Below are 25,201 nucleotides of genomic sequence, written 5' to 3'. Positions count from 1 at the left end.
TTCGCGTTCACCTGCGAAGGCGAACTTTCCCAGAAGTTCGATTCGCCCCATAATGCTCTATGAGCATTATGGGGCGAATCGCCCTGGAGCCCCACCCCCTTATATAAGGCAGGCTCCGGCGGCCATTACACACACTCGTGTGCCTGCTGCTAGTCAGAATAGGGCGAGCTGCTGTAGACTTGTTCTCCTAGGGACAGATTAGTCAGGCTCTTGGCTTGTTAACTTGCTCCTCGCTGAATCTTATTGCTTAAATAGCACCCCTCATTCAATAGCTCTTTTCAGAGCTAATCCTGTTGTTGTGCTTTTTTTTTTCCCTGTGTGTCAAACTGACACTTGTGTTGTTGCATAGACAGCATTGCTAATTCATACAGTGTGTGCCACTGCCAGCAGCACATTCAGTAACTACCTGTGTGTGTGACAGGGAGCTGCACATTGTACTACACAGTACTGCATATACCTACTAGTACCTATTATGTTTAGTTAACCCACCTCATCACTGCATATACCTACCTTTGTGTTGAGTGAACTCACCTCACTGCATATAACTACCTTTTGTGTTCAGTGAACCCACCTCACTGCATTTAACCAGCTGTTGTGTTGAGGGAACTCACCTCACTGCATACAGGGAGTGCAGAATTATTAGGCAAATGAGTATTTTGACCACATCATCCTCTTTATGCATGTTGTCTTACTCCAAGCTGTATAGGCTCGAAAGCCTACTACCAATTAAGCATATTAGGTGATGTGCATCTCTGTAATGAGAAGGGGTGTGGTCTAATGACATCAACACCCTATATCAGGTGTGCATAATTTTTAGGCAACTTCCTTTAGTTTGGCAAAATGGGTCAAAAGAAGGACTTGACAGGCTCAGAAAAGTCAAAAATAGTGAGATATCTTGCAAAGGGATGCAGCACTCTTAAAATTGCAAAGCTTCTGAAGCGTGATCATCGAACAATCAAGCGTTTCATTCAAAATAGTCAACAGGGTCGCAAGAAGCGTGTGAAAAAACCAAGGCACGAAATAACTGCCCATGAACTGAGAAAAGTCAAGCGTGCAGCTGCCAAGATGCCACTTGCCATCAGTTTGTCCATATTTCAGAGCTGCAACATCACTGGAGTGTCCAAAAGCACAAGGTGTGCAATACTCAGAGACATGGCCAAGGTAAGAAAGGCTGAAAGACGACCACCACTGAACAAGACACACAAGCTGAAACGTCAAGACTGGGCCAAGAAATATCTCAAGACTGATTTTTCTAAGGTTTTATGGACTGATGAAATGAGAGTGAGTCTTGATGGGCCAGATGGAAGGGCCCGTGGCTGGATTGGTAAAGGGCAGAGAGCTCCAGTCCTACTCAGACGCCAGCAAGGTGGAGGTGGAGTACTGGTTTGGGCTGGTATCATCAAAGATGAGCTTATGGCGCCTTTTCGGGTTGAGGATGGATTCAAGCTCAACTCCCAGTCCACTGCCAGTTTCTGGAAGACACCTTCTTCAAGCAGTGGTACAGGAAGAAGTCTGCATCCTTCAAGAAAAACATGATTTTCATGCAGGACAATGCTCCATCACGCGCGTCCAAGTACTCCACAGCGTGGCTGGCAAGAAAGGGTATAAAAGAAGGAAAACTAATGACATGGCCTCCTTGTTCACCTGATCTGAGCCCTATTGAGAACCTGTGGTCCATCATAAAATGTGAGATTTACAAGGAGGGAAAACAGTACACCTCTCTGAACAGTGTCTGGGAGACTGTGGTTGCTGCTGCACGCAATGTTGATGGTGAACATATCAAAACACTGACAGAATCCATGGATGGCAGGTTTTTGAGTGTCCGTGCAAAGAAAGGTGGCTATATTGGTCACTGTTTTGTTTTTGAATGTCAGAAATGTATATTAGTGAATGTTGAGATGTTATATTGGTTTCACTGGTAAGTGGTGTCATCTTTGTCCGCCATAACAGATTCCCGTTAAAGGATTTAAAGTCAATTCATTTCAAAAACAGCAGGTACTCCCAAGTCCCGTATTGTTATTTTTGGTCACTACCTCAGGGCGGGCATGCCATGCCTGCTGCCTTCCTTGCCTGGATGTGTGGTGGTAGCCGTTTCTTAGGCTCCAACTCCGGAACGGAATAGAAACCGGATTCCCCGGCCATTACCATGGTACTGAGAAAATAGTACCATCTACAGTTTCACACAATTGAAAAAAATGGCAGACTTGCCCTCCATAAAACATTCTTGGCAAATGATTTCGACTTGGTTTGTCTTCCGCTGGGTCAAGGGTCCATCTGACCACAGATGCCTGGTCTGCAAAGCATGGTCAGGGCAGGTACAGCATGGGTCTCAGCAGGCTGCCACTTCGGACCGGAATCGAACCTTGATTCCCCGGCCATTACCCGTGGTGACAATGGCAGACTTGCCCTCCATAACTGATTCTCGTGAAGGGAAAGTGGTGTCATCTTTGTCTGCCATAACAGATTCTCGTTAAAGGATTTAAAGTGAATTTGTTTCAAAAACAGCAGGTCCTCCCAAGTCCCGTATTGTTATTTTTGGTCACTACCTCGGGGCGGGCATGGCTGCTGCCCTCCTTGCCTGGATGTGTGGTGGTAGCCATTTGTTAGGCTACAACTCCAGACCGGAATCACACCAGGAAGGGTTCTCCCACTATTACCCTTGGTCACAAATGGCAGACTTGCCCTCCATAATAGATTCTCGTTGCAAGTACTGAACAGCAAGTAGAAAATGTAATGTAAAAAAAATAGATGTAAGCTTTAACAATGGTAGAGAAAGAACCATCGAAAGTTGATAAGGCAGACAGACATTACCTAACCAGACATCACTGAGTGAGGAAGAGCAATCTCGCCATGGTGCGCACTGCGCAGTAGTCCACCACGGCCGTCACAACACAGACAGCTGTTTGCGGTGCATTACACAGTGAGTTTGGTGTGTCAGTGTGAAAACAGTACACTAATTACACTCCCTGATTAATGTATACAGATGCAAGATGTTTGAAAGCACTTTAGGCCTGCAATTTAGCATTCAATGTGATTTCTGCCCTTAAAACGCTGCTTTGCGTCAAATCCCACTCCGCCACCTGGGGGTCCAGGTGTTAGACCCCTTGAAACATGTTTTCCATCACTTTTCTGGCCAACATAATAAGTGTGTCTAGTTTTCCAAGTTCGCCTCCCCATTGAAGTCTATTGCGGTTTGCGAACTTTTTCGCGAACCGAACCTTCAGCGGAGATTTGCGACATCTCTAAAGCCTAACTGTAGCCTAGCTAAGCTTTCCCTAATGTCTCTGCAGCACCTTTCTCTTCTCTAATTACTGCAGCCACACAAGTGAGTGAAATGGCTGATGCTGCCTGATTTTTATAAGGGGGGTGGGGCTCCAGGAGGGAGTGTAGCCTGATTGGCTACCCTGTGCCTGCTGACAGTGATGTATAGGATCAAAGTTGACCCTAATGATGTAGTATAGGGGGCGGGTCGAACCGCCATAAAGTTCGCGTTCGTTCGCAAGCGCGAACAGGTTCGCCGGCGAACCGTTCGGGCCATCTCTAATGGGGGGAGGTTGGAAGTTCCATAGTGTTGGAGCATCTCTTGAGAAGTCCGGGAGGCGTGCATGGGATTAAGTGATGGGGGGCAGTCAGGCAATGTTCATTGGAGGAGTGCAGTGAGTGGTTTGGTGTGTACCTCTGAGTAAGATTGGAAATGTAGGTTGGGCAGGTTTTGTGGACAGATTTCTAGGCCAGACACAGTATCTTGACTATGATTCTGGACTGGATAGGAAGCCAGTGGAGGGATTCACAGAGGGGATCCACCATGGTGGAACACTTAATTACATTTATACAGGGAGAGTGGAAGAGGGCAGGCGGACACCGGAGGGGGACAGCAGCTGATCACCGTGGGCAACCTTGGGTCAGGTGAGTGATGCCCGGGGCTGCTGTCACTGCTATTTACTTTATACAGGAGGAGTGCAGGACAGCGGGGGGACAGAGCGGGACATGAGGCCAAAAGGGGGTACAGGAGGGGGCCACAAAGGGAACAAGAGGAGGCCACAAGGGGGAACAGGAGGAGGACACAATAATTGGGGGAGGAGAACATCTACAAGATGCCCCTGAATACCAGGTTTAGTATATTTTCTCCCTGGTTTTTGCCCTCTAAACCTAGGTGCATCTTATAGTCTAGAGCGCCTTATATTTAAAAAAATGCGGGTAATCACATCTTTATTTTTCATGTAGTTGAGCTGCAACGCACAAGCTGTTGTTTTTGTGGGTTTTTTTTTCAAATTTGAGTTGTGTAGAAAGTTATTAAAAACGTTAGGGTTTTATTGCCATTTGAGCCCCATCTAAGCTTTCATACACATGCTGCAGGAAATTCCACTGAGATGGTCATTCACTGCTATTGTAGCCAAGAATATAGCAGGTGTACAGCTGCTTCACAATGTCTGTTAGTGATCCACAATGATAGATTCTCAAAATAACAAACTTGTTGTGCTTGTACATTGAGTAGTACAGCACTTATTTGCCTGCAGTGGTGCTCTAAAGGCCCATACACACGGGCTACAACTGTTGCTGGAAACACATGGCGCGCGCATGTTGCGGCAACAGGTCCTCCATGTGTATGAGGCGCGCGCAAGCAACTGTTGCTAATTAAGCTACATACACATGAGGCACGGATGTCTGCAGTTGCATGGAGACATGCAACAGTTGAAAGTCTCCAGCAACGACAGTTGTATACAAGCAACGATTGTATACACGCGGCAACAACCTGACTGCAACATAGCGGAAACTGTTGCTCAGCAACTTCTGTCGCAAGTTCAATGAACTGTCGGACTCACAAGAGTTGCTAGAGACTAGCATACACACGACCGCACCGACTTGAGACTAGGGACGGTTGCTGCAACAGCTGTTGCCGGGGATTGAACAAGTCAATCGCCTGGAGACAGCTCTGATTAGCAACAGTTGCTTGCACGCGCCTCATACACATGGAGGACCTGTTGCCGCAACATGCGCGCGCCATGTGTTTCCAGCAACAGTTGTAGCCCGTGTGTATGGGCCTTCAGAGCTGTCTCCAGGCGATTGACTTGTTCAATCCCCGGCAACAGCTGTTGCAGCAACCGTCCCTAGTCTCAAGTTGGTGCGGTCGTGTGTATGCTAGTCTCTAGCAACTCTTGTGAGTCCGACAGTTCATTGAACCTGCGACAGAAGTTGCTGAGCAACAGTTTCCGCTGTGTTGCAGACAGGTTGTTGCCGCGTGTATACAATCGTTGCTTGTATACAACTGTCGTTGCTGGAGACTTTCAACTGTTGCATGTCTCCGTGCAACTGCAGACATCCGTGTCTCATGTGTATGTAGCTTAACACAGTGCTTTTCAACCCATGGTATGTGTACCAGCAGTGATACTTTGCCTCTGGCCAGGTGGTAGGCTATGGGGAGATGAAAAGAAAGTGTCTGGGGGCTGTGGCGAGATCAAAGGGAAAAGTGATTTAGGGCCTGTCCAGTGCCTGGTGTATTCAGGTTTGTTTTTTACATGACAATGTGAAGCACTAGGCCAGCTGATAAAAGTGCAATTACAGAGCAATTAGAGGGCTGGCAAGCTAGTAAATGTACACAGCATGATGCAGAGCAGAGCTTTCCTGGGGGGGTCTATGGGAAAAAAATCTGTTCTCTCCCCATTGTTATAATGAATGCATGTGCAGGTAAGGTGTTGAACAGGTTGAAAAGTTTTTGACAGTCCCTAGACTCCAGGGGGCCTGCTGGCAGCTTGTGTGAGAGATTGGCAGGGACAGGAGTTCTATTACAGGCAAGTAGCCTGTGTGTGATGTGGAACTGAAATACACATAACCTCTCTGCTCCATCTCAGGCTATTCTCGGTCGCTCTCCACTCCTCTGTCTGGGCTAGTGCACGCCAAAATCGCAATAGCAATCGCTAGCAATTTGCAAGTGCGATTTTGTGAAGCGATTTTCAGAGCAATTTTTTTTATGAATCACTCCAAAAATGCTACATACAGCATGTTTGCAATAATTAAAAATTCACAGCGCTGCTGTGGGAACATCCTCATAGGGTAACATTAGCCAATCGCTTTTCAAATCGCTGGTGATCTGAAAAACGCTCAGAAGCACTCTTGGTGCACCAGCCCTCCCTCGTTCACCTTTGTTTCCCCCCTTTCCCTAGAGCTGGCTTGCTGTGTGTGTTCTTGTCATACAGGAAAGCTAAAGTGCAATTCTGGTGAGGCAAATATCTTCCTTAGAAAGAGAAAGCAACAGAAGTTGGCACATGAAATCCTTAGAAAAGCTGTATTTTTCCTGCCGCATATCAAAAGTTAAAAGCAGACAATAAAAGATATTTCCTACCCGTTTCCTATTGAGCTGTGGGGTGAGGTGAGAGCGGTGAGCTGCCTGACAGCTGTTTCGCCCTCCTGAATGTCTTCTGAGGCTCTGCTTCATGCTGTTGGTGTCCTGTCCGTTCAGACTACCCGTCTGAAATAGCTACCTTCAGCACTGCGCATGTGTGCGCATGCGCACATCCATTAGCTCGTCATAAGAGAGTCGTCTGTAATAGCTACCTCTTTCCCTTGTGGTCAAAACGGCTTCTGGAGAGAACGAGTGTGGATAGTTTTTGCCCTGCAGCTGTGTCCCTGGTGTGGATTGCCTTCTTGTGCAGACCTGGATTTATCTTTACTGCTGTAATAACATTCCCCTGGGCTGGAGACTGATTGCTTCTGCTGATTATACACTGATCAGCTGAGCCTGTGTCTCCTATCCTCTGCAGTTTCCTGCATCCTGTGTGCTTTGCCTGGATAGCTTGCCTGGATAGCTGTGCCCTGCTACTACTAATGTACCCTGCTGCCCTGCCATTTCTGGTGAGTTCTGCTGCCGTGCTATTAGTAACCGTCCATTCCTGCCTTTCTCTTGATCCTATTCTACTCTACCATTCCTGGTCAGTTCTGTGTCCTGCAGTGATTCTAGCCTGCCTATTACTCCATGCCTGCCTTTTGGCTATACAGGTAGTCCTTAACGAACAAGATAGGGACTGTAGGCTCGTTCTTAAAGAGAATCTGTATTGTTAAAATCGCACAAAAGTAAACATACCAGTGCGTTAGGGGACATCTCCTATTACCCTCTGTCACAATTTCGCCGCTCCCCACCGCATTAAAAGTGGTTAAAAACAGTTTTAAAAAGTTTGTTTATAAACAAACAAAATGGCCACCAAAACAGGAAGTAGGTTGATGTACAGTATGTCCACACATAGAAAATACATTCATACACAAGCAGGCTGTATACACCCTTCCTTTTGAATCTCAAGAGATCATTGTGTGTTTCTTTCCCATTGCATCTCTCATGCACTGAAGTTTCAGGCTGCTCTTTTCTTCCTGCAAACAGCTTTGCCCTTGTCTGAATTTCCTCAGTATGTGAAAGCCCAGCCAGCTCAGAAGAGGATTTATCCAGCTTGTAAAAGATAAGAGAGAAGAGAGTAGCTGCCCTAATCTAAATAATACACAGGCAGTGTGCATAGAGGGGCCTGGAAGGGGGGTTCATAGCAGAACCACAACACTGAAGAACTTGGCAGCCCTCCAGACACAGGCCGACAAGTCTGACAGGGGAAAGATACATTGATTTATTAGACTGTGATAGCAGAAAGTGCTGCAGTAAGCAAGAACACATTAGAATAGCTTTTGGAACTTGTAGGATGATAAAAAACAGGATGCAATTTTTGTTACGGAGTCTCTTTAACCTGAATCCGTCCTTAAATCGGGATGCGGTGCCTTCTCTGTCCCCTGTGCTTTGTGTCCCCCCTCTGTGTCATCTCTGCCCCCCTTGTGCCTTTCGTGCCCCCCTCTGTGTCATCTCTACCCCCTTGTGCCTTTCGTGCCCCCCCTCTGTGTCATCTCTGCCCCCCTTGTGCCTTTCGTGCCTCCTAATGCAGAGTATGCGCAGTGGCAGGCTTAACAAGTCTCACCTTCTTCCATGGCAGCTCCAGGCCAATCATCGGCGTCCTCTCACCCCTCAATGTTCCTCCCGGCGGCTTCCCTAGCGGCGCGTAATGACGCAATCAGAAGGAGACCCCGCGATCTCCTTCTGATTGCGCTTGTAATGGTCCCCCGCAGATTCTGGCCCCGCTTGTAATGGTCCCCCGCAGACATCCTGTGCCTGTGCAGCCACTCACCGATGCTCCGACCCATAACACCGATGCTCCGGCCCATAACACCTGAGCAGTGCCACAGGCTGATTGCCTCCATGCCACGCCGCATTGAAGCAGTCATTTCTGCAAAAGGATTCCCGACCAAGTTTTGAGTGCATAACTAAACATAATTATTTGAAGGTTGACTTTTTTTGTTTTAAAAACACTTTTCTTTTATTGGTCGGATGAAATATGCTAGTTTTTTGAGATTTGATTGGGAAATTTGGGTTTTCATGAGCTGTATGCCAAAATCATCAATATTAAAAGAATAAAAGGCTTGAACTACTTCAGTTGTGTGTATTTGAATCTAAAATATATGAAAGTCTAATGTTTATCAGTACATTACAGAAAATAATGAACTTTATCACAATATGCAATTTTTTGGGGAAGATCATATATATATATATATATATATATATATATATATATATATATATATATATAATATATTTGTTTGCAAAAGTATTGCTGCCACAGACCCGAAACAATTTTATTGGAATTCCACGTGCAAGACCAATACAAAGTGGTGTACATGTGAGAAGTGGAACGAAAATCATACATGATTCCAAACATTTTTTACAAATAAATAACTGCAAAGTGGGGTGTGCGTAATTATTCAGCCCCCTTTGGTCTGAGTGCAGTTAGTTGCCCATAGACATTGCCTGATGAGTGCTAATGACTAAATAGAGTGCACCTGTGTGTAATCTAAAATTTGATCTCTCCTGTGTCACCTGACTGCCAAGGCAGAGATGGCAGATAAGCCCATTTGAAAGAACAGGATGATCGTATATCCAATTACAGTTACTGATTTTTGTCTGGATTTTGACTACTCTCTGCCTGACTTATTTGTGCAGTTTCACAATTTTTAAAGTTTATTCAAAATTTCATTAAATCAACAAATTTGTGTTCCATTCTTTTATTTATATGCAGAATGTCTACCAGGCTTTTATTCAGACATATTTTGGTGAGTTATACCTGAAAAATTGAAGGCCTAAAATTCTTGAAATAAACGTGCTGCTTTTGACTCATAATGCCAGACAGAAATGCACCGCCAGGGAGGTTAAAGGAATCGTCGTAATGATCTGCTCTGCTGTCTGCACAGGCAGGCAGTTTTTTGACCATTTTCAGGTCTGTATGCTGCAGATCCCTGGAAAGGAGACCTGTTTTCTCTCTGCAAGTTCAGATTTGCTGTTCTGGTGAGGGATTGGCATTCACTTATCTGGTTTGATAGCTCTGCCTCTTTTGAAGGCTTGCAGTATAAATGCCATTTCCTCCCAGAATTCTCTTCTGGTCATAAAGGTTTGGTTCTGCTGGACTTACCTGGAGTTACAGCCCCTCTGCTAATTTTTTGCTAAATATTGTCTTAGAGTAGTTATCCTTTGGAGTGCACTAGCATTCTTTCTAGCACAGTCAGGTTGTTTATTATCTGTATTGCCTAGTCTTGTCTTATCCGTTGCGATTTTACTTTCTCCAATGGCGGCTGACAGTGAATCGCTCTGTCTGTTTGGATCGCATTCGCCCTAGCGGTAGAGGTGGTGGATCTTTCTGTATTCTGTCTTGGAGTGTAAACCAGAGCAGCGGTTGCTACTGGTTGCTCCATCTGTCTGTCTGTTGGGATCGCATTCGCCCTAGCGGTAGAGGTGGTGGATCTCTCGGTACTCTGTCTTGGAGTGTAGCCAGAGCAGCGGTTGCTACTGGTTACTCCTTCTGTCTGGCTTGTCCGGAACGAACGCTTGCTGTTTGGGTGAGGCAACCGATTAGCAAGCGTTCGCGTTCTTTGTTTGTTTTCTTTGTTTCGTGTTTCATTTGTTAGTCAGGGTTGGTACGCTTTGTCGCTGTTGCGCTAAACGTGCGGTGACCGTGCCTTGCACGCTCTTTGTTGCTATTGCGCTTAACGTGTGGTGGCCGCGTGTAGCTAGTCCTGTACAGGCTGTTCTTTCATGTTGGATTATAGTTTGTAATTGGTTCTGTCTTTATTTCCTATGATCTGTTTTTACTCAGTCTTGTGTCTCTATTGGCAATCGCCATTCTTGCGATTGCTTTCTCACTTAGTCTTCGCTGTTGTATGTCAACCGTCGCCGGGTGGCGACTAGATTGGTGGACATACATACATTCTGTCTCTGTGCTCACTCTCTCTCGAGAGAGGCTATCTTGCTCTGCATTGCTTCAATTCGTACAATCTACATCTGGCATCTGTGGTTTTACAGAGACCGAGTTCCTCTGTACTCCACAGCTCCATCTGCCGGTTGGAATTCCTCTCTACAGGTGCATTGCACCAAAGCTGGGTTCCCTTTTCCAAGCGTTTGTGGAGGGTTTCCGCAGTGTCAGCGCACATGTTGTGCGCTGACCTCGGGGATAATTCCACATTCGTGACAATCGTCAGGCAAAAAAAAATTGAGTTTCACTTTCCTGGGGCTTCTACCAGCACCAAGCAGCCATCCTGTGCCCTCGTAGTCACTCACTGCTGCTTCAGTCCCCCTCCGCCAGCTAGTTTCGTTTTTGCCGACCTCTGGGTCGGCGGACCGCATTACGTAAATTTTTACGCATTTGCGCTAGTGCAGGAACATTAGCGCATACATGTTTTCGTGATAGCGGTGCAACGCTAAAAAATGTTCGCGTTGCACTCTCAGGACTTAAATGCTCGGTGGCAGACTCCAGAGCACATTTCTCTGGAATCTTTGAGTAACAGTAAGTAGTCTTTGTCAATGGACAGTATTAAAATAGTAGTTTTGAGTGGTTTTTTTTGTTTGTTTTTTAAATGCTGCCATTATGATCATCAAATAATACATGCAGCAATCAATACCACACAAAAGAAATGCAGCAACAGTTAACAAAACAACAGGCAATGTGTTGCTTCACATATGCAATACTGTTACTGTTATGCCACGTTTGAAATGCAGTAACTGTTACGCCCTTTATGAAATGCAGCAAATGTAACACCACAAATGAAATCCGATACATGTTTTGCGAGTTAAGAAATTTCAGACACATGGCAGCACATGTGAAATGTAGCAAGTGTTATTCCATGTTTTTAATGCAATAAGTGATACAGCACATATGAAATCCTGTCAAAAAGAAAATATGACATGTAGTAAATGTTACACCACATATAAAATTCAGCACCCATGACGCAAAATCTGAAATTTAACAAACATAATGATGCATATGAAATTCATTTCACAATATGCCACTTACAAAATGCAGTAAACATGAAGCCACATATTAAATTCTGCAAACATAACTAGACATAACGAGAACAACACAAACAGTGGTGGACCATAAGAGGTGGGTGGTGAGAATCAGAGGTTAATGTGGGGCAGACAAGGGTGGCAGGGGTAGTCAAAGAGAGAGCAGATTGACGGGTACATATTATATTGGTGTCAACTCACTTTGGCACAGGGAGAGCAGAATGATGTCTCTCCCTGCTGCCACTAAACTCTGAAGTGGCGTTAAATACTATTCTCGGTTGTTGCAACTCGGAGGGAGATGTAATTCTTGGTCTGGCACCTGCCAGAGCCCCAAATTAACGTTATGCGGGGTGGGCAGCATAGCATTGCTGCTGTTACGTTGCCCAGCTTTGGCACTCTGCTCTCGGAGCAGCGTGCCAAAATGAACTGCTTCGCAGATCGACACAGTAAGTGGTAAAAAAGACGGTGGCTATCTGTTCTAGTCTCCCAAGGTCCCAGAACAGCTCATCATCACCAGCTTACCAGCCAAGGGCTACTATATCTGCACCCTGACACAGCATCCAACTGGAAAAAAACAATATTTTACACCAATAAGTGCTATCATGGATGCAACATTGTATATTGATGACCATCAGAAAAAAACACAGGTAGCACAATCCACGAAGGGTTAAGATGCCAAATAGCACTGTCAGATTTTGCTCCTTTGGCCAAAATGCGCCTTAACCTCTTGCGGTCCGCAGTGTTAAACCCCCTAAAGACCTTGATAAATTGGTCACTGCAGCTTTATGGCCAAGCTGCAGGGCCGCACAACACAGCACACAAGCGATCCCACCTCCCCTTTTCTCCCCGCCAACAGAGCTCTCTGTTGGTGTCTGATCGCCGCCCAGGTGTTTTTTTTTTTGTTTGTTTTTTATAAATATTTATTTCTTTATTTTAACAATATTTTTTATAATTTTTTATTTAATTTTTTTTTGTTGCGATTTTTAGTTTTTATTATATTCATCAAAAAAGACATGAATTTTGTCAAAAAAATGATTTTTTTTTTAACTTTCTGTGCTGACATTTTTCAAATAAAGTATATAGGTAGAAAAAAAGTTTTGTAAAAAATAATACCTTTTAATGGCTAACTAATAAAGTTAAATAATGCAAGCTTTCTGGGATCTAGTCCCCTTCTTCATATATTACACATACCCATCATGGGTATGTGTAAAAATACACCCCAAAACACATTATACTACTTCTCCTGAGTACGGCGATACCACTTGTGTGACACTTTTTTGAAGCCTAGGTGTGCTAAGGGGCCCAACGTCCTATTCACAGGTCATTTTGAGGCATTTGGTTTCTAGACTACTCCTCATGGTTTAGGGCCCCTAAAATGCCAGGGCAGTATAGGAACCCCACAAGTGACCCCATTTTAGAAAGAAGACACCCCAAGGTATTCCGTTAGGAGTATGGTGAGTTCATAGAAGATTTTATTTTTTGTCACAAGTTAGCGTAAATTGATTTTTATTGTTTTTTCACAGTGTCATTTTCCACTAACTTGTGACAAAAAAAATAAAATCTTCTATGAACTCATCATACACCTAACAGAATACCATGGGGTGTCTTCTTTCTAATATGGGGTCACTTGGTGGGGTTCCTATACTGCCCTGGCATTTTAGGGGCCCAAAACCGTGAGGAGTAGTCTGGAAACCAAATGCCTTAAAATGACTGTTCAGGGGTATAAGCATCTGCAAATTTTGATGACAGGTGGTCTATGAGGGGCCGTAAGCAGGGTGGCCTCTTGGATGACAGGTTGTATTGGCACTGAAGTGCAAGAAGCGCAGGATGTTCTCAAATCGTGACCTGGATATGGCAGCAGAGAACATGGGCATGTGATGTATTGGGTGCGTAGACCAATAAGACCGCAATACATTCTTTTTCACTAGACCCATGTTAAAGAGAAGGCCCCAAAAAATGTTACATTCGGAAACTTGGAGTGGTTTCCACCGAAAAGACTGGTCATGGTAGCTTCTTGGATTGGCGGGTGCGTATTGTGTGGCATAACAGTTGGTCTCAGCCACAATTAAGTTGTAGAGACCAGCAGTGATCAGAAAAAAAATCTGTCATTGCGGTGGGGCGAGTGAGGGTTTGGGCGGGTGAGGGTTTGGCCGGGTGATCAGAAACCCGCCGGGGGCAGATTAGGGCCTGATCTGATGGATAGGAGTGCTAGCGGGTGACAGGAGGTGATTGATGGGTGTCTCAGGGGGTGATTAGAGGGGAGAATAGATGCAGTCAATGCACTGGGGAGGTGATCAGAAGGGGGTCTGAGAGGGATCTGAGGGTTTGGCCGAGTGATCAGGAGCCTACACAGGGCAAATTAGATCCTGATCTGATGGGTAGGTGTGCTAGGGGGTGACAGGAGGTGATTGATGGGTGTCTCAAGGTGTGATTAGAGGGGGAAATAGATGCAAGCAATGCACTGGCGAGGTGATCAGGGCTAGGGTCTGAGGGCGTTCTGAGGGTGTGGGCGGGTGATTGGGTGTCCAAGAGCAGATTAGGGTCTGATCTGATGGGTAGCGGTGACAGGGGGTGATTGATGGGTGATCAGTGGGTGATTAGAGGGGAGAACAGATGTAAATAATGCACTGGAGAGGTGTTCAGGCGGGGTCTGAGGTTGATCTGAGGGTGTGGGCAGGTGTTTGGGTGCCCACAGGGGGCAGTTTAGGATCTGATCTGATGGGTAGCAGTGACATGGGGTGATGGATGGGTGATCAGTGGGTGATTAGAGGGGAGAACAGATGTAAACAATGCACTTTGGAGGTGATCTGAGGGTGGATCTGCGGGCGATCTGATGGTGTGGTGTGGGTAAGAGGCAGGTTAGGGTCTGATCTGATGGGTGGCAGTGACAGGGGGTGATTGATGTGTGATTGACAGGTGATCAGTGGGTGATTACAGGGGAGAATGGATGTATACAGTACACAGGGGGGGGGGACTGAGGGTGTTCTGAGGGTGTGGGCGGGTGCCCAAGAGGCAGATTAGGCTCTGATCTGATGGGTAGCAGTGACTGGGTGATTGATGGGTGATCAGTGGGTGATTAGAGGGGCGAAGAGATGTAAACAATGCACTTTGGAGGTGATCTGATGGTGTGGGTTGGTGATCAGATGCCCGCAAGAGGCAGGTTAGGGCCTGATGTGATGGGTAGCAGTGACAGGGGGTAATTGATGGGTGATTGACAGGTGATCAGTGGGTGATTACAGGGGAGAATAGATGTATACAGTACATGGGGGGGGGGTGATCAGAATCCCCAGGGGGCAGTTTAGGACCTAATCTAAAAAATAGCGTTGACAGATAGTGACAGGGAGTGATTAATGGGTGATTAGGGGGGTGATTGGGTGCAAACAGGGGTCTGGGGGTGGGCAGGGGGGGGGTCTGATGGGTGCTGTGGGCTATCAGAGGGCAGGGGGGCAGGATCAGTGTGCTTGGGTGCGTACTAGGGGGGCTGAAACCTGCCCTGGTGGTCCCTCGATCACTGGGACCACCAGGGCAGGAGGCAGCCTGTATAATTTATATACATTACAAAGAGTATTATACGCTTATGTCGCGGCAGATCGGGGGTTAACAACGAGGCGGCGCTGCTAATTGGCCGGCGGGTTGACGTCGCGGGTGGGCAAAGCCTATTGCCGGCGGATGCGCGCAGATACAGCGCGCGATCCCCGGCCAGCTAGTCCAGAACGAGCCGCCGCCGATGGGCGTATAGCGGTCGTTCTGCACATCAATTTGCCGCCGCCCATGGGCTGTGGGTGGTTGGCAAGTGGTTAATATATCCCCTCAGATTGTAAGATTGACCCCTCCCACCCCAATATTTTTTTTTTCTTTATATATATTCTTTATTTGTTCAAAGGGAAAATAACAAGCAATATAACAGTACAGCGTTTTTTAACAGTTACAGTACATCATATGTAAGGCACAGTCAACTGAACTAGAACATAAGTACCCTTGCTGCTTTTTTTTTCTTCTTTTTTTACTTTTTACTTTGGTACAGCATATATCCAGCACTTGGTGTAGCAAAACCAATGCTTGCATGCACGTATACAGTATGGATGGAATACAGGTCAATGTGGTAGTTAGCATACACCGAGTTCCTGGTTTGAATCCTAGCCAGGGATCTATCTGCACAGAGTTTGTATGTTCTCCCTGTGACTGTGTGGGTTTCCCCCGTGCACACCTGTTTCCTCCCACATCCCAAAAACATACTGTTAAAGGAGCACTCACTATCAAAATTTTACTTATTTTTCTGATCCCCTGAAGGACTTTAGTAATGACACAAAGATTTTTTTTTTCTTTTTCTACCACTGTCAGATCTTACATATGCAGTGCTAGGAGTGGAGTCATTGATGGGTGACTGCTCTGCACAGCAAGCGACAAGATTAGAAGCTATCTGCCTCTGCCCTGTGTCCCACTTGGATAAACTGTTCATTTACACTATGCTGGGGGCGGGCAGCTCTATTTAGATATTCTTTAAATGGTGAACTTCTTAACCACTTAAGCCCGAAGGGTTGACTTTTTTTTACATCCGAGCAACTTTCACCCCCCATTCATTTGCCAATAACTTTATCACTACTCATCACAATTAATTGATCTATATCTTGTTTTTTCCGCCACCAATTAGGCTTTCTGTGGGTGGTATATTTTGCTAAGAGCCACTTTACTGTAAATGCATTTTAACAGGAAGAATAAGAAAAAATTGAAAGAATTCATTATTTCTCAGTTTTCAGCCATTATAGTTTTAAAATAATACATGCCTCCATAATTAAAACTCACGTATTGTATTTGCCCATATGCCCCGGGTATTTCACCATTAAAATTATGTCCCTATCACAATGTATGGCGACAATATTTTATTTGGAAATAAAGGTGCATTTTTTCCGTTTTGCGTCCATCACTGTTTAGAAGCCCATAATTTATTAAATCATATTGATATACTCCTTTGACATGAATATTTAAAAAGTTCAGACCCTTAGGTAACTATTTATGTTTTTTTGTTTTTTTTTTATTATTGTAATTTTTTTTTTTTAAATTTAAACTTGTATGTGGGTATTTTTTGGTGTGGGAGGTAAACAGGGTTTTTTTTAATATATTTATAGGTTTATTCTTAAAACTTTTTTTTTTAAGGAGTAATTTGCTATTTGGCCACAAGATGGCCAGAATCAAAAAGTCCTGGGAGCGATCGATCTCGCTCCCAGGCAGAAGAAAGGAGACCAGAGCTCAGAAAAGCCGCAGCGTCTGAAGAGACGCTGTCGGCTTTTCTCCGGGGGGGTCCGTTCAGCGAAAGGGATTTATAATCCCTTTCACTGATCGGTGGGCTAGCGGCCAGCAGCGGGGGCGCGCACGGGGGGGCCCGCGGGCGCGCGCGCGACCCGCGGGAGTGCGCGCAGCCCAACTGGACGAGAAATCTCGTCCAGTTGTGCTTAAGTGGTTAAAGTGAACCTTAAGTCAGAAAAAATTGAGTTTTACTCACCTGGGTCTTCTACCAGCCCCCTGCAGCAGTCCTGTGCCCTCGCAGCCACTCACTAATCCTCTGGTCCCCCGCTGCCAGCAAGTTTCGTTTTTGCCGACAGCCCCGTCACGACTGGCCACGCGTAGCTTTTTCCACATTCCCGACTGTAATTAGCGCTATTGCGACAAAAATACGCGTTGCCGCATATCTATGTGTTCGTAATGTGTAAACGTATTTTTGTACGCGTTGCGGCCCGCAATAGCGCTAATTACAGTCGGGAATGCAGAAAAAGCTACGCGTGGCCAGTCCTGACGGGCCTGTCGGCAAAAACGAAACTAGCTGGCAGCAGGGGACCAGAGGATTAGTGAGTGGCTGCGAGGGCACAGGACTGCTGCAGGGGGCTGGTAGAAGCCCCAGGTGAGTAAAACTCCTTTTTTTTCTGACTTAAGTGTCTCTTTAAGGTAGCCATACATCAGAAGATTATGGGCAGATTCGACAAAAGTACTAATTTATCTCTAATCGAATTTGATTACAGAGAGATTTGTACCCAGAAGTGGGGGAAAAAGTTATTGTAACTTTACTGCTATTTGTTTCCACATACTTGTGCGAGAAGGAGTTTTCTTCATTGACATGTATCAAAACTAAAGTCAGCTGGAATCTGACTTGATTCTGTCAGTAACCACTCCCCAGCCACAACTGCAAAGATTGATGTCAGACAAAAAGGCACAAATTTCCCATTAACCTCCCTGGCGTTCTGATTTTTTTTACCCTATTTTTTTTCTATCATGTAGCTAGCCTAGCGCTAGCTACATGATTCCCCCATCCCTGCGGCGCCCCCCCCCCAGCATCTCCAATCGCCGCCGGTGCCCATGTACAACAGGAAATCCCGTTCTGAACGGGATTTCCTGTATGGGCTTCCCCCGTCGCCATTCGCGACGATCGTAATGACGTCATCGGGGGAGTCCCGATCCACCCCACAGCGCAGCCTGGCGGTGATTGGCCAGGCTGCACATGGGGTCTGCGAGGGGGGCCCTCTTTCGCGACGTGTAGCGGCGCATAGGCGGTGAGCGGCGGCGATGGGAACAAACACGCAGCTAGCAAAGTGCTAGCTGCGTGTTTGAAAAAAAAATTTGTCCAAATCAGCCCACCAGGGCCTGAGCAGTGCCCTGCAGCGTTACTGTACGAGCTGAGCTCGTCCGTAACGCCCAGGAGGTTAAGTTTAATAATGGTTAACACTGTATGTATCCCTAATTATTGGCCAGTGCTGCATAATATGTTGCCACTTTATAAATACAGTAAACAATGATAATAACAATACGTCTACATACTTTATCATTTTTTTCACTTATTGAGTTGTTGACATCTTACGAAAACACTGGTGGTACTTGCAAATTTTCATGCAATAAAAGTGGTACAGTTTCTGAAAAGGTTGAAAAGCCCTGTTCTAACAAAAGCCGCAATAAACATAACTCTGTTTATTGAGTGTAGAAGTGTCAGGTTTTTATTGCACTCTAATTTCCTTTTTCCAATGACCATCAAAGTTACTATTAAAATATTGTAGAACCTAAGAATAGGTAAGAAAAAAATGCCCCATATTAGGACACAGGAAACTAGAGTTTCTTAAAGGACTTACGAGGCCAGATTTGCAAAAAAAACATAAAAAAAGTTAGATACCTGTGCGTGTTTGCAAGGCACGGAGGGTGCGGAAAATGACACTTTGTGAAAAAACACAATTAAAATCAATTTCCGCTAACTTGTGACAAAAAATAAAATCTTCTATGAACTCGCTATACTACTAACGGAATACCTTGGGGTGTCTTCTTTCTAAAATGGGGTCATTTGTGGGGTTCCTATACTGCCCTGGCATTTTAGGGGCCCTAAACCGTGAGGAGTAGTCTTGAAACGAAATTTCTCAAAATGACCTGTGAAATCCTAAAGGTACTCATTGGACTTTGGACCCTTTAGCGCAGTTAGGGTGCAAAAAAGTGCCACACATGTGGTATCGCCGTACTCGGGAGAAGTAGTATAATGTGTTTTGGGGTGTATTTTTACACATACCCATGCTGGGTGGGAGAAATACCTCTGTAAATGGACAATTGTGTGTAAAAAAAAAATCAAGATTGTCATTTACAGAGGTATTTCTCCCACCCAGCATGGGTATGTGTAAAAATACACCCCAAAACACATTATACTACTTCTCCCGAGTACGGCGATATCACATGTGGCACTTTTTTGCACCCTAACTGCACTAAGGGGCCCAAAGTCCAATGAGTACCTTTAGGATTTCACAGGTCATTTTTGTTTCAAGACTACTCCTCACGGTTTAGGGCCCCTAAAATGCCAGGGCAGTATAGGAACCCCACTAATGACCCCATTTTAGAAAGAAGACACCCCAAGGTATTCCGTTAGGAGTATGGTGAGTTCATAGAAGTTTTTATTTTTTTTGTCACAAGTTAGCGGAAATTGATTTTAATTGTTTTTTTTTCACAAAGTGTCATTTTCCGCTAACTTGTGACAAAAAATAAAATCTTCTATGAACTCACCATACTCCGTACGGAATACCTTTGGGTGTCTTCTTTCTAGAATGGGGTCATTTGTGGGGTTCCTATACTGCCCTGGCATTTTAGGGGCCCTAAACCGTGAGGAGTAGTCTTGAAACCAAATGTCGCAAAATGACCTGTGAAATCCTAAAGGTACTCATTGGACTTTGGGCCCCTTAGCGTACTTAGGGTGTAAAAAAAGTGCCACACATGTGGTACCGCCGTACTCAGGAGAAGTAGTATAATGCGTTTTGGGGTGTATTTTTACACATACCCATGCTAAGTGGGAGAAATATCTCTGTAAATGACAATTGTTTGATTTTTTTACACACAATTGTCCATTTACATAGAAATTTCTCCCACCCAGCATGGGTATGTGTAAAAATACACCCCAAAACACATTATACTACTTTTCCTGAGTACGGCGGTACCACATGTGTGACACTTTTTTGCAGCCTAGGTGCGCTAAGGGGCCCAACGTCCTATTCACAGGTAATTTTGAGGCATTTGTTTTCTAGACTACTCCTCGCGGTTTAGGGCCCCTAAAATGCCAGGGCAGTATAGGAACCCCACAAGTGACCCCATTTTAGAAAGAAGACACCCCAAGGTATTCCGTTAGGTGTATGGCGAGTTCATAGAAGATTTTATTTTTTGTCACAAGTTAGTGAAAAATGACACTTTGTGAAAAAAAAAACAATAAAAATCAATTTCCGCTAACTTTTGACAAAAAATAAAATCTTCTATGAACTCGTCATACACCTAACAGAATACCTTGGGGTGTCTTTTTTTCTAAAATGGGGTCACTTGTGGGGTTCCTATACCGCCCTGGCATTTTACGGGCCCAAAACCGTGAGTAGTTTGGAAACCAAATGTCTCAAAATGACTGTTCAGGGGTATAAGCATCTGCAAATTTTGATGACAGGTGGTCTATGAGGGGGCAAATTTTGTGGAACCGGTCATAAGCAGGGTGGCCTTTTAGATGACAGGTTGTATTGGGCCTGATCTGATGGATAGGAGTGCTAGGGGGGTGACAGGAGGTGATTGATGGGTGTCTCAGGGGGGGGGGGGGTTAGAGGGGAAAATAGATGCAATCAATGCACTGGGGAGGTGATCGGAAGGGGGTCTGAGGGGGATCTGAGGGTTTGGCCGAGTGATCAGGAGCCCACACGGGGCAAATTAGGGCCTGATCTGATGGGTAGGTGTGCTAGGGGGTGACAGGAGGTGATTGATGGGTGTCTCAAGGTGTGATTAGAGGGGGGAATAGATGCAAGCAATGCACTGGCGAGGTGATCAGGGCTGGGGTCTGAGGGCATTCTGAGGGTGTGGGCGGGTGATTGAGTGCCCTAGGGGCAGATAGGGGTCTAATCTGATAGGTAGCAGTGACAGGGGGTGATTGATGGGTAATTAGTGGGTGTTTAGGGTAGAGAACAGATGTAAACACTGCACTTGGGAGGTGATCGGACGTCGGATCTGCGGGCGATTTATTGGTGTGGGTGGTTGATCAGATTGCCCGCAAGGGGCATGTTAGGGGCTGATTGATAGGTGGCAGTGACAGCGGGTGATTGATGGGTGGCAGTGACAGGGGGTGATTGATGGGTGATTGACAGGTGATTGACAGGTAATCAGTGGGTTATTACAGGGGAGAACAGATGTAAATATTGCACTGGCGAATTGATAAGGGGGGGTCTGAGGGCAATCTGAGCGTGTAGGCGGGTGATTGGGTGCCCGCAAGGGGCAGATTAGGGTCTGATCTGATGGGTAACAGTGACAGGTGGTGATAGGGGGTGATTGATGGGTAATTAGTGGGTCTTTAGAGGAGAGAATAGATGTAAACACTGCGCTTGGGTGGTGATCTAATGTCGGATCTGCGGGCGATCTATTGGTGTGGGTGGGTGATCAGTTTGCCCGCAAGGGGCAGGTTAGGGGCTGATTGATGGGTGGCAGTGACAGGGGGTGATTGATGGGTGGCAGTGACAGGGGGTGATTGATGGGTGATTGATGGGGTATTAGTGGGTGTTTAGAGGAGAGAATAGATGTAAACAATGGATTTGGGAGGTGATCTGACGTCGGATCTGCGGGCGATCTATTGGTGTGGGGGGGTGATCAGATTGCCCGCAAGGGGCAGGTTAGGGGCTGATTGATGGGTGGCAGTGACAGGGGGTGATTGACGGGTGATTGACAGGTGATCAGGGGCGATAGATGCATACAGTACATGGGGGGGGGGGGTCTGAGGAGAATCTGAGGGGTGGGGGGTTGATCAGGAGGGGGCAGGGGGGGGATAAAAAAAAATAGCGTTGACAGATAGTGACAGGGAGTGATTGATGGGTGATTAGGGGGGTGATTGGGTGCAAACAGGGGTCTGGGGGGTGGGCAGGGGGGGTCTGATGGGTGCTGTGGGCGATCTGGGGCAGGGAGGGGGGGAAAATCAGTGTGCTTGGTGCAGACTAGGGTGGCGGCAGCCTGCCCTAGTGGTCCCTCGGACACTGGGACCACCAGGGCAGGAGGCAGCCTGTATAATACACTTTGTAAACATTACAAAGTGTATTATACACTTTGTATGCGGCGATCGTCGGGTTAACATCCCGCCGGCGCTTCCGTATGGCCGGCGGGATGTTGCGGCGGGTGAGCGGCGCCAGGCGGAGGCGGAGGATCGCGTCACGGCCCATGCCCCTACAAGGACCGCCGCCATTTGTCTATACGGCGGTCCTTGCGGGGTCCACTTCCCGGCCGCCTCTGTGCGTTAGGCGGTCGGGAAGTGGTTAAAGAAGTCATCGGGGAAATTCTAATAAAATAAGTGCTACTTACCAGGGGCTTCCTCCAGTCCCAAGCTCCCAGCACATCCCTCACCGCAGCTCTCCCCGCAGCCGTTCGCCGCAGCTTCATCCCGGTCCCTGGCGATGTCGTCAGGGCAACCTCCAGGTCGTCCTGTACTGCGCCTACGTGAGCGGCGCTGTCAATCACCGCCACGTGGGCTGGAGCGGACTGACCTGGAGGTCGTGCTGACGTCATCGCCGGGGACCGGGACAGAGCAGCGGCGAACGGCTGCGGGGAGAGCTGTGGCGAGGGACGTGCTGGGAGCTTGGGGCTGGAGGAAGCCCCCGGTAAGTAGCACTTATTTTATTAGAATTTCCCTGATGACTCCTTTAAGCCTTTCAAGTATCCAAAACTAAAATATTTTTCTTGGAGTTGGACCTCATTGTTGAAGATTTATTTAAACAACATTTATATGTAATAATTTAACAGTGGTCTCTCACAGTTTTCTTCTCTTTACACAGTTCAAGATATTGTATTGCAGCTTCAAAGGTTCGTCTCTGCCATGTCTAAATACAATGATCAATGTTACGAAGTACTGAAAGAAGCTGATATTTTCCCCATTGAAGTGGATCTGGCTCACACAACCCTTGCTTATGGACACAGTGATGCATTTACAGATGAAGATGAAGAACTTGAGAAAAGGAAAGAGGAACACAAAGAAGAAAAACTGATTGATGATGCATAGACCTCCATTGCAAGACTGGCAATTTAAATTGTGTATTTTTTTTGTGAACAGTTCTTCATTTCATATACCTTTCATTACAAAACGGTAATATAATGATACACTACTATCACTAAGAGTCATTGCTTATGAAATTCTTAACCAGTATATACTGTATTGTTGTTGACTGTAATAAATGTATAAATAGTGTGGGGAAAAAAGTATTTTAAATTATGAAAGTCTGCTCATATTTTTTATGGGTGTCAATTTCATGTAAATCTAGCAGACCACATTCCTGTAAGTCAGGATGACTGTTTTACACATTTCACATTTTCCTTCCTCTGCCAAACATTATACCTTCATCACTCACTTGATTTTGATTTATTATCATTAAACTTAATTTATGAAGCGCTAACATATTATGCAGCGATGTACAATAGATGGGGGAAACATTACAACATTAAAGGGAACCTTAACTCTAGAAAAAAAATGAGTTTCTCTTACCTGGGGCATCTACCAGCAGCCCCCTGCAGCCATCCTGTGCCCTTGCAGTCACTCATGGTTCCTCCGGTACCCCGCCGCCAGCTAGTTTCGTTTTTGCCGACTCGGAGTCGGCAGGTCGCCATGTGTACCTTTGCACGCATTCCCGCTGGTGCAGGAAGCCATCGCGGACATTAACGAGAGCCCTGGCCAAAAGGCCTTACAGTCTAAAGGTTTTAGGGTATAGGACAGTAGGTAAAGGCAAGCTATGTGTGGAGTGGTAGAAATGGTGGTTAGTGGGCAGTATCCTAGGTAGGAGAGTATGCTTGCCTGAAGAGGTGAGTTTTCAGATTGCGCCTAAAAATAGTAAGTGTGGGTGAGTGGCAAAAGTGTTGAGGGAGAGTGTTCCAGAGGAGGGGAGAGGATCGAGAGAAGTCTTGTAAGCGGGAGTGAGAAGAGGCGATCAGGGAAGAAGACTGCGTGAAGAAAGCGTGAAGAAAGCGGAGATTGCGTGTAGGATGGTATCTGGAAATAAGTTGATTTAGATAGGAAGGAGCTAGGTTGTGGAGAGCTTTGTAGGAGGGAGTAGGGATTTTAAATTGTATCCTTTGTGTAACTGGCAGCCAGTGAAGGGACTGACAGAGGGGGATTGGGCTGGAGAAGCAGGAGGAGAGGTGAATGCAGCAGAGTTCATGATAGACTGTAGGGGGGCTAAACGGTTGGCAGGGAGGCCGCAGAGCAGAGTGTTGCATAGTCTAGTCGGGAAATAATTAGGGCATGCACCACTTTAAAGGAATCATCAGCCAAAAAGAAAGCAAATCTCATTTACTTACCGCACCTGCGCAGTACGCTGAGGACAGTGGCGCTTCACGCAGGCGCAGTAAGGAAGACCTCGAGGTCGTCCTCTGCACTGTGCAGGGACCCCGGGCCGGCAGCTGTGAATGGAGCTGTCTGTGTGGGACAGACAGCTATGAGGAGCTGGAGAAAGCCCCAGGTAAGTAAATGGGATTTACTTTATTTTTAGCTGAGGATTCCTTTAAACAATGTTACACAGGGTCATTACAGCGTTAATCAATGATATAAAAAAAAATAGTGATGTAACAAACAATGGTGCACAGGTTGCAATGTAGGGATAAATATAGCAAATGAGGCACTGATTCCATATGGTAGCGGAGTAAAGCACACAGGGAGGAGGGCTCTGTCAAATAGGCTTACATTCTAAGGTATGAGGAAGAGGGACACATAAGGTGGGGTGTATGTCCAAGGGAGGGGGTTGGCATTGTGAAGATGGCTGTAGGCAATGGTGAGCAGATTGGCTTTCGGTTGCCAGCTTGAATGAGTTGGGGGAGGGGAGTTCTATAGTGTAGGGGCTGCTCTGGATAAGTCCTGGAGCCTTACAAGTGATGTTAGGGGTGGACATCCATAGAGTGTTGGAGGAGTGGAGAGAACAGGTTGGGGAGAATGGTGGATGGGTTTATATGCCATGTGAGCAGTTTAAATTAGGCCAGTAAGGGAGCTTTTGAAGAGAGGTGGCTGAAGAGGAGAGGCAGGAGTGAATGAGCCTGACAGCTGCGTTCATAACAGATTGAAAAGGTCAGAGTCTGGTCTCGGGAAGTCCAGAAAAGATAGCATTGCAGTAGTCCAGACAGAAGATGACTAGTGCATGGACCAGAAGTTCGGGGGGGGGGGGGGGGTTAGGGTTACAGGGGGGGAATTTTAGCAATGTTTTGGACATTGAAGGATGTGGAGACATTTTGAATGTGGGGAGTGAAGGAGAGTGAAACAGGTTTAGGGGACAAGGCAGATAGCAATGGAATTGTCCGGGTTGTTGATAGCAATGGAATTGTCCGGGAGAGGGCTCGATGAACAGG

General features: G+C 46.1%; 1 protein-coding gene across 1 annotated transcript in view; it reads left to right on the top strand.

Annotated features, from left to right (window-relative positions):
- LOC137521243 (PRKCA-binding protein-like) overlaps positions 1–23,089 on the top strand; it is a 329,979-nt gene extending 306,890 nt beyond the window's left edge. Inside the window, exon 7 of the mRNA XM_068240230.1 lies at positions 22,651–23,089. Coding sequence (XP_068096331.1) covers positions 22,651–22,874 — 224 coding nt within the window. The 3' untranslated portion in view covers positions 22,875–23,089. The remainder of the gene's footprint in view (positions 1–22,650) is intronic.
- The last annotated feature ends 2,112 nt before the right edge of the window (positions 23,090–25,201 follow it).

Source organism: Hyperolius riggenbachi, chromosome 6 (genome assembly GCF_040937935.1).
Source record: "Hyperolius riggenbachi isolate aHypRig1 chromosome 6, aHypRig1.pri, whole genome shotgun sequence".
NCBI classification, from domain to species: Eukaryota; Metazoa; Chordata; class Amphibia; order Anura; family Hyperoliidae; genus Hyperolius; species Hyperolius riggenbachi.
This window is presented reverse-complemented; position numbering and strand designations above follow the sequence as displayed.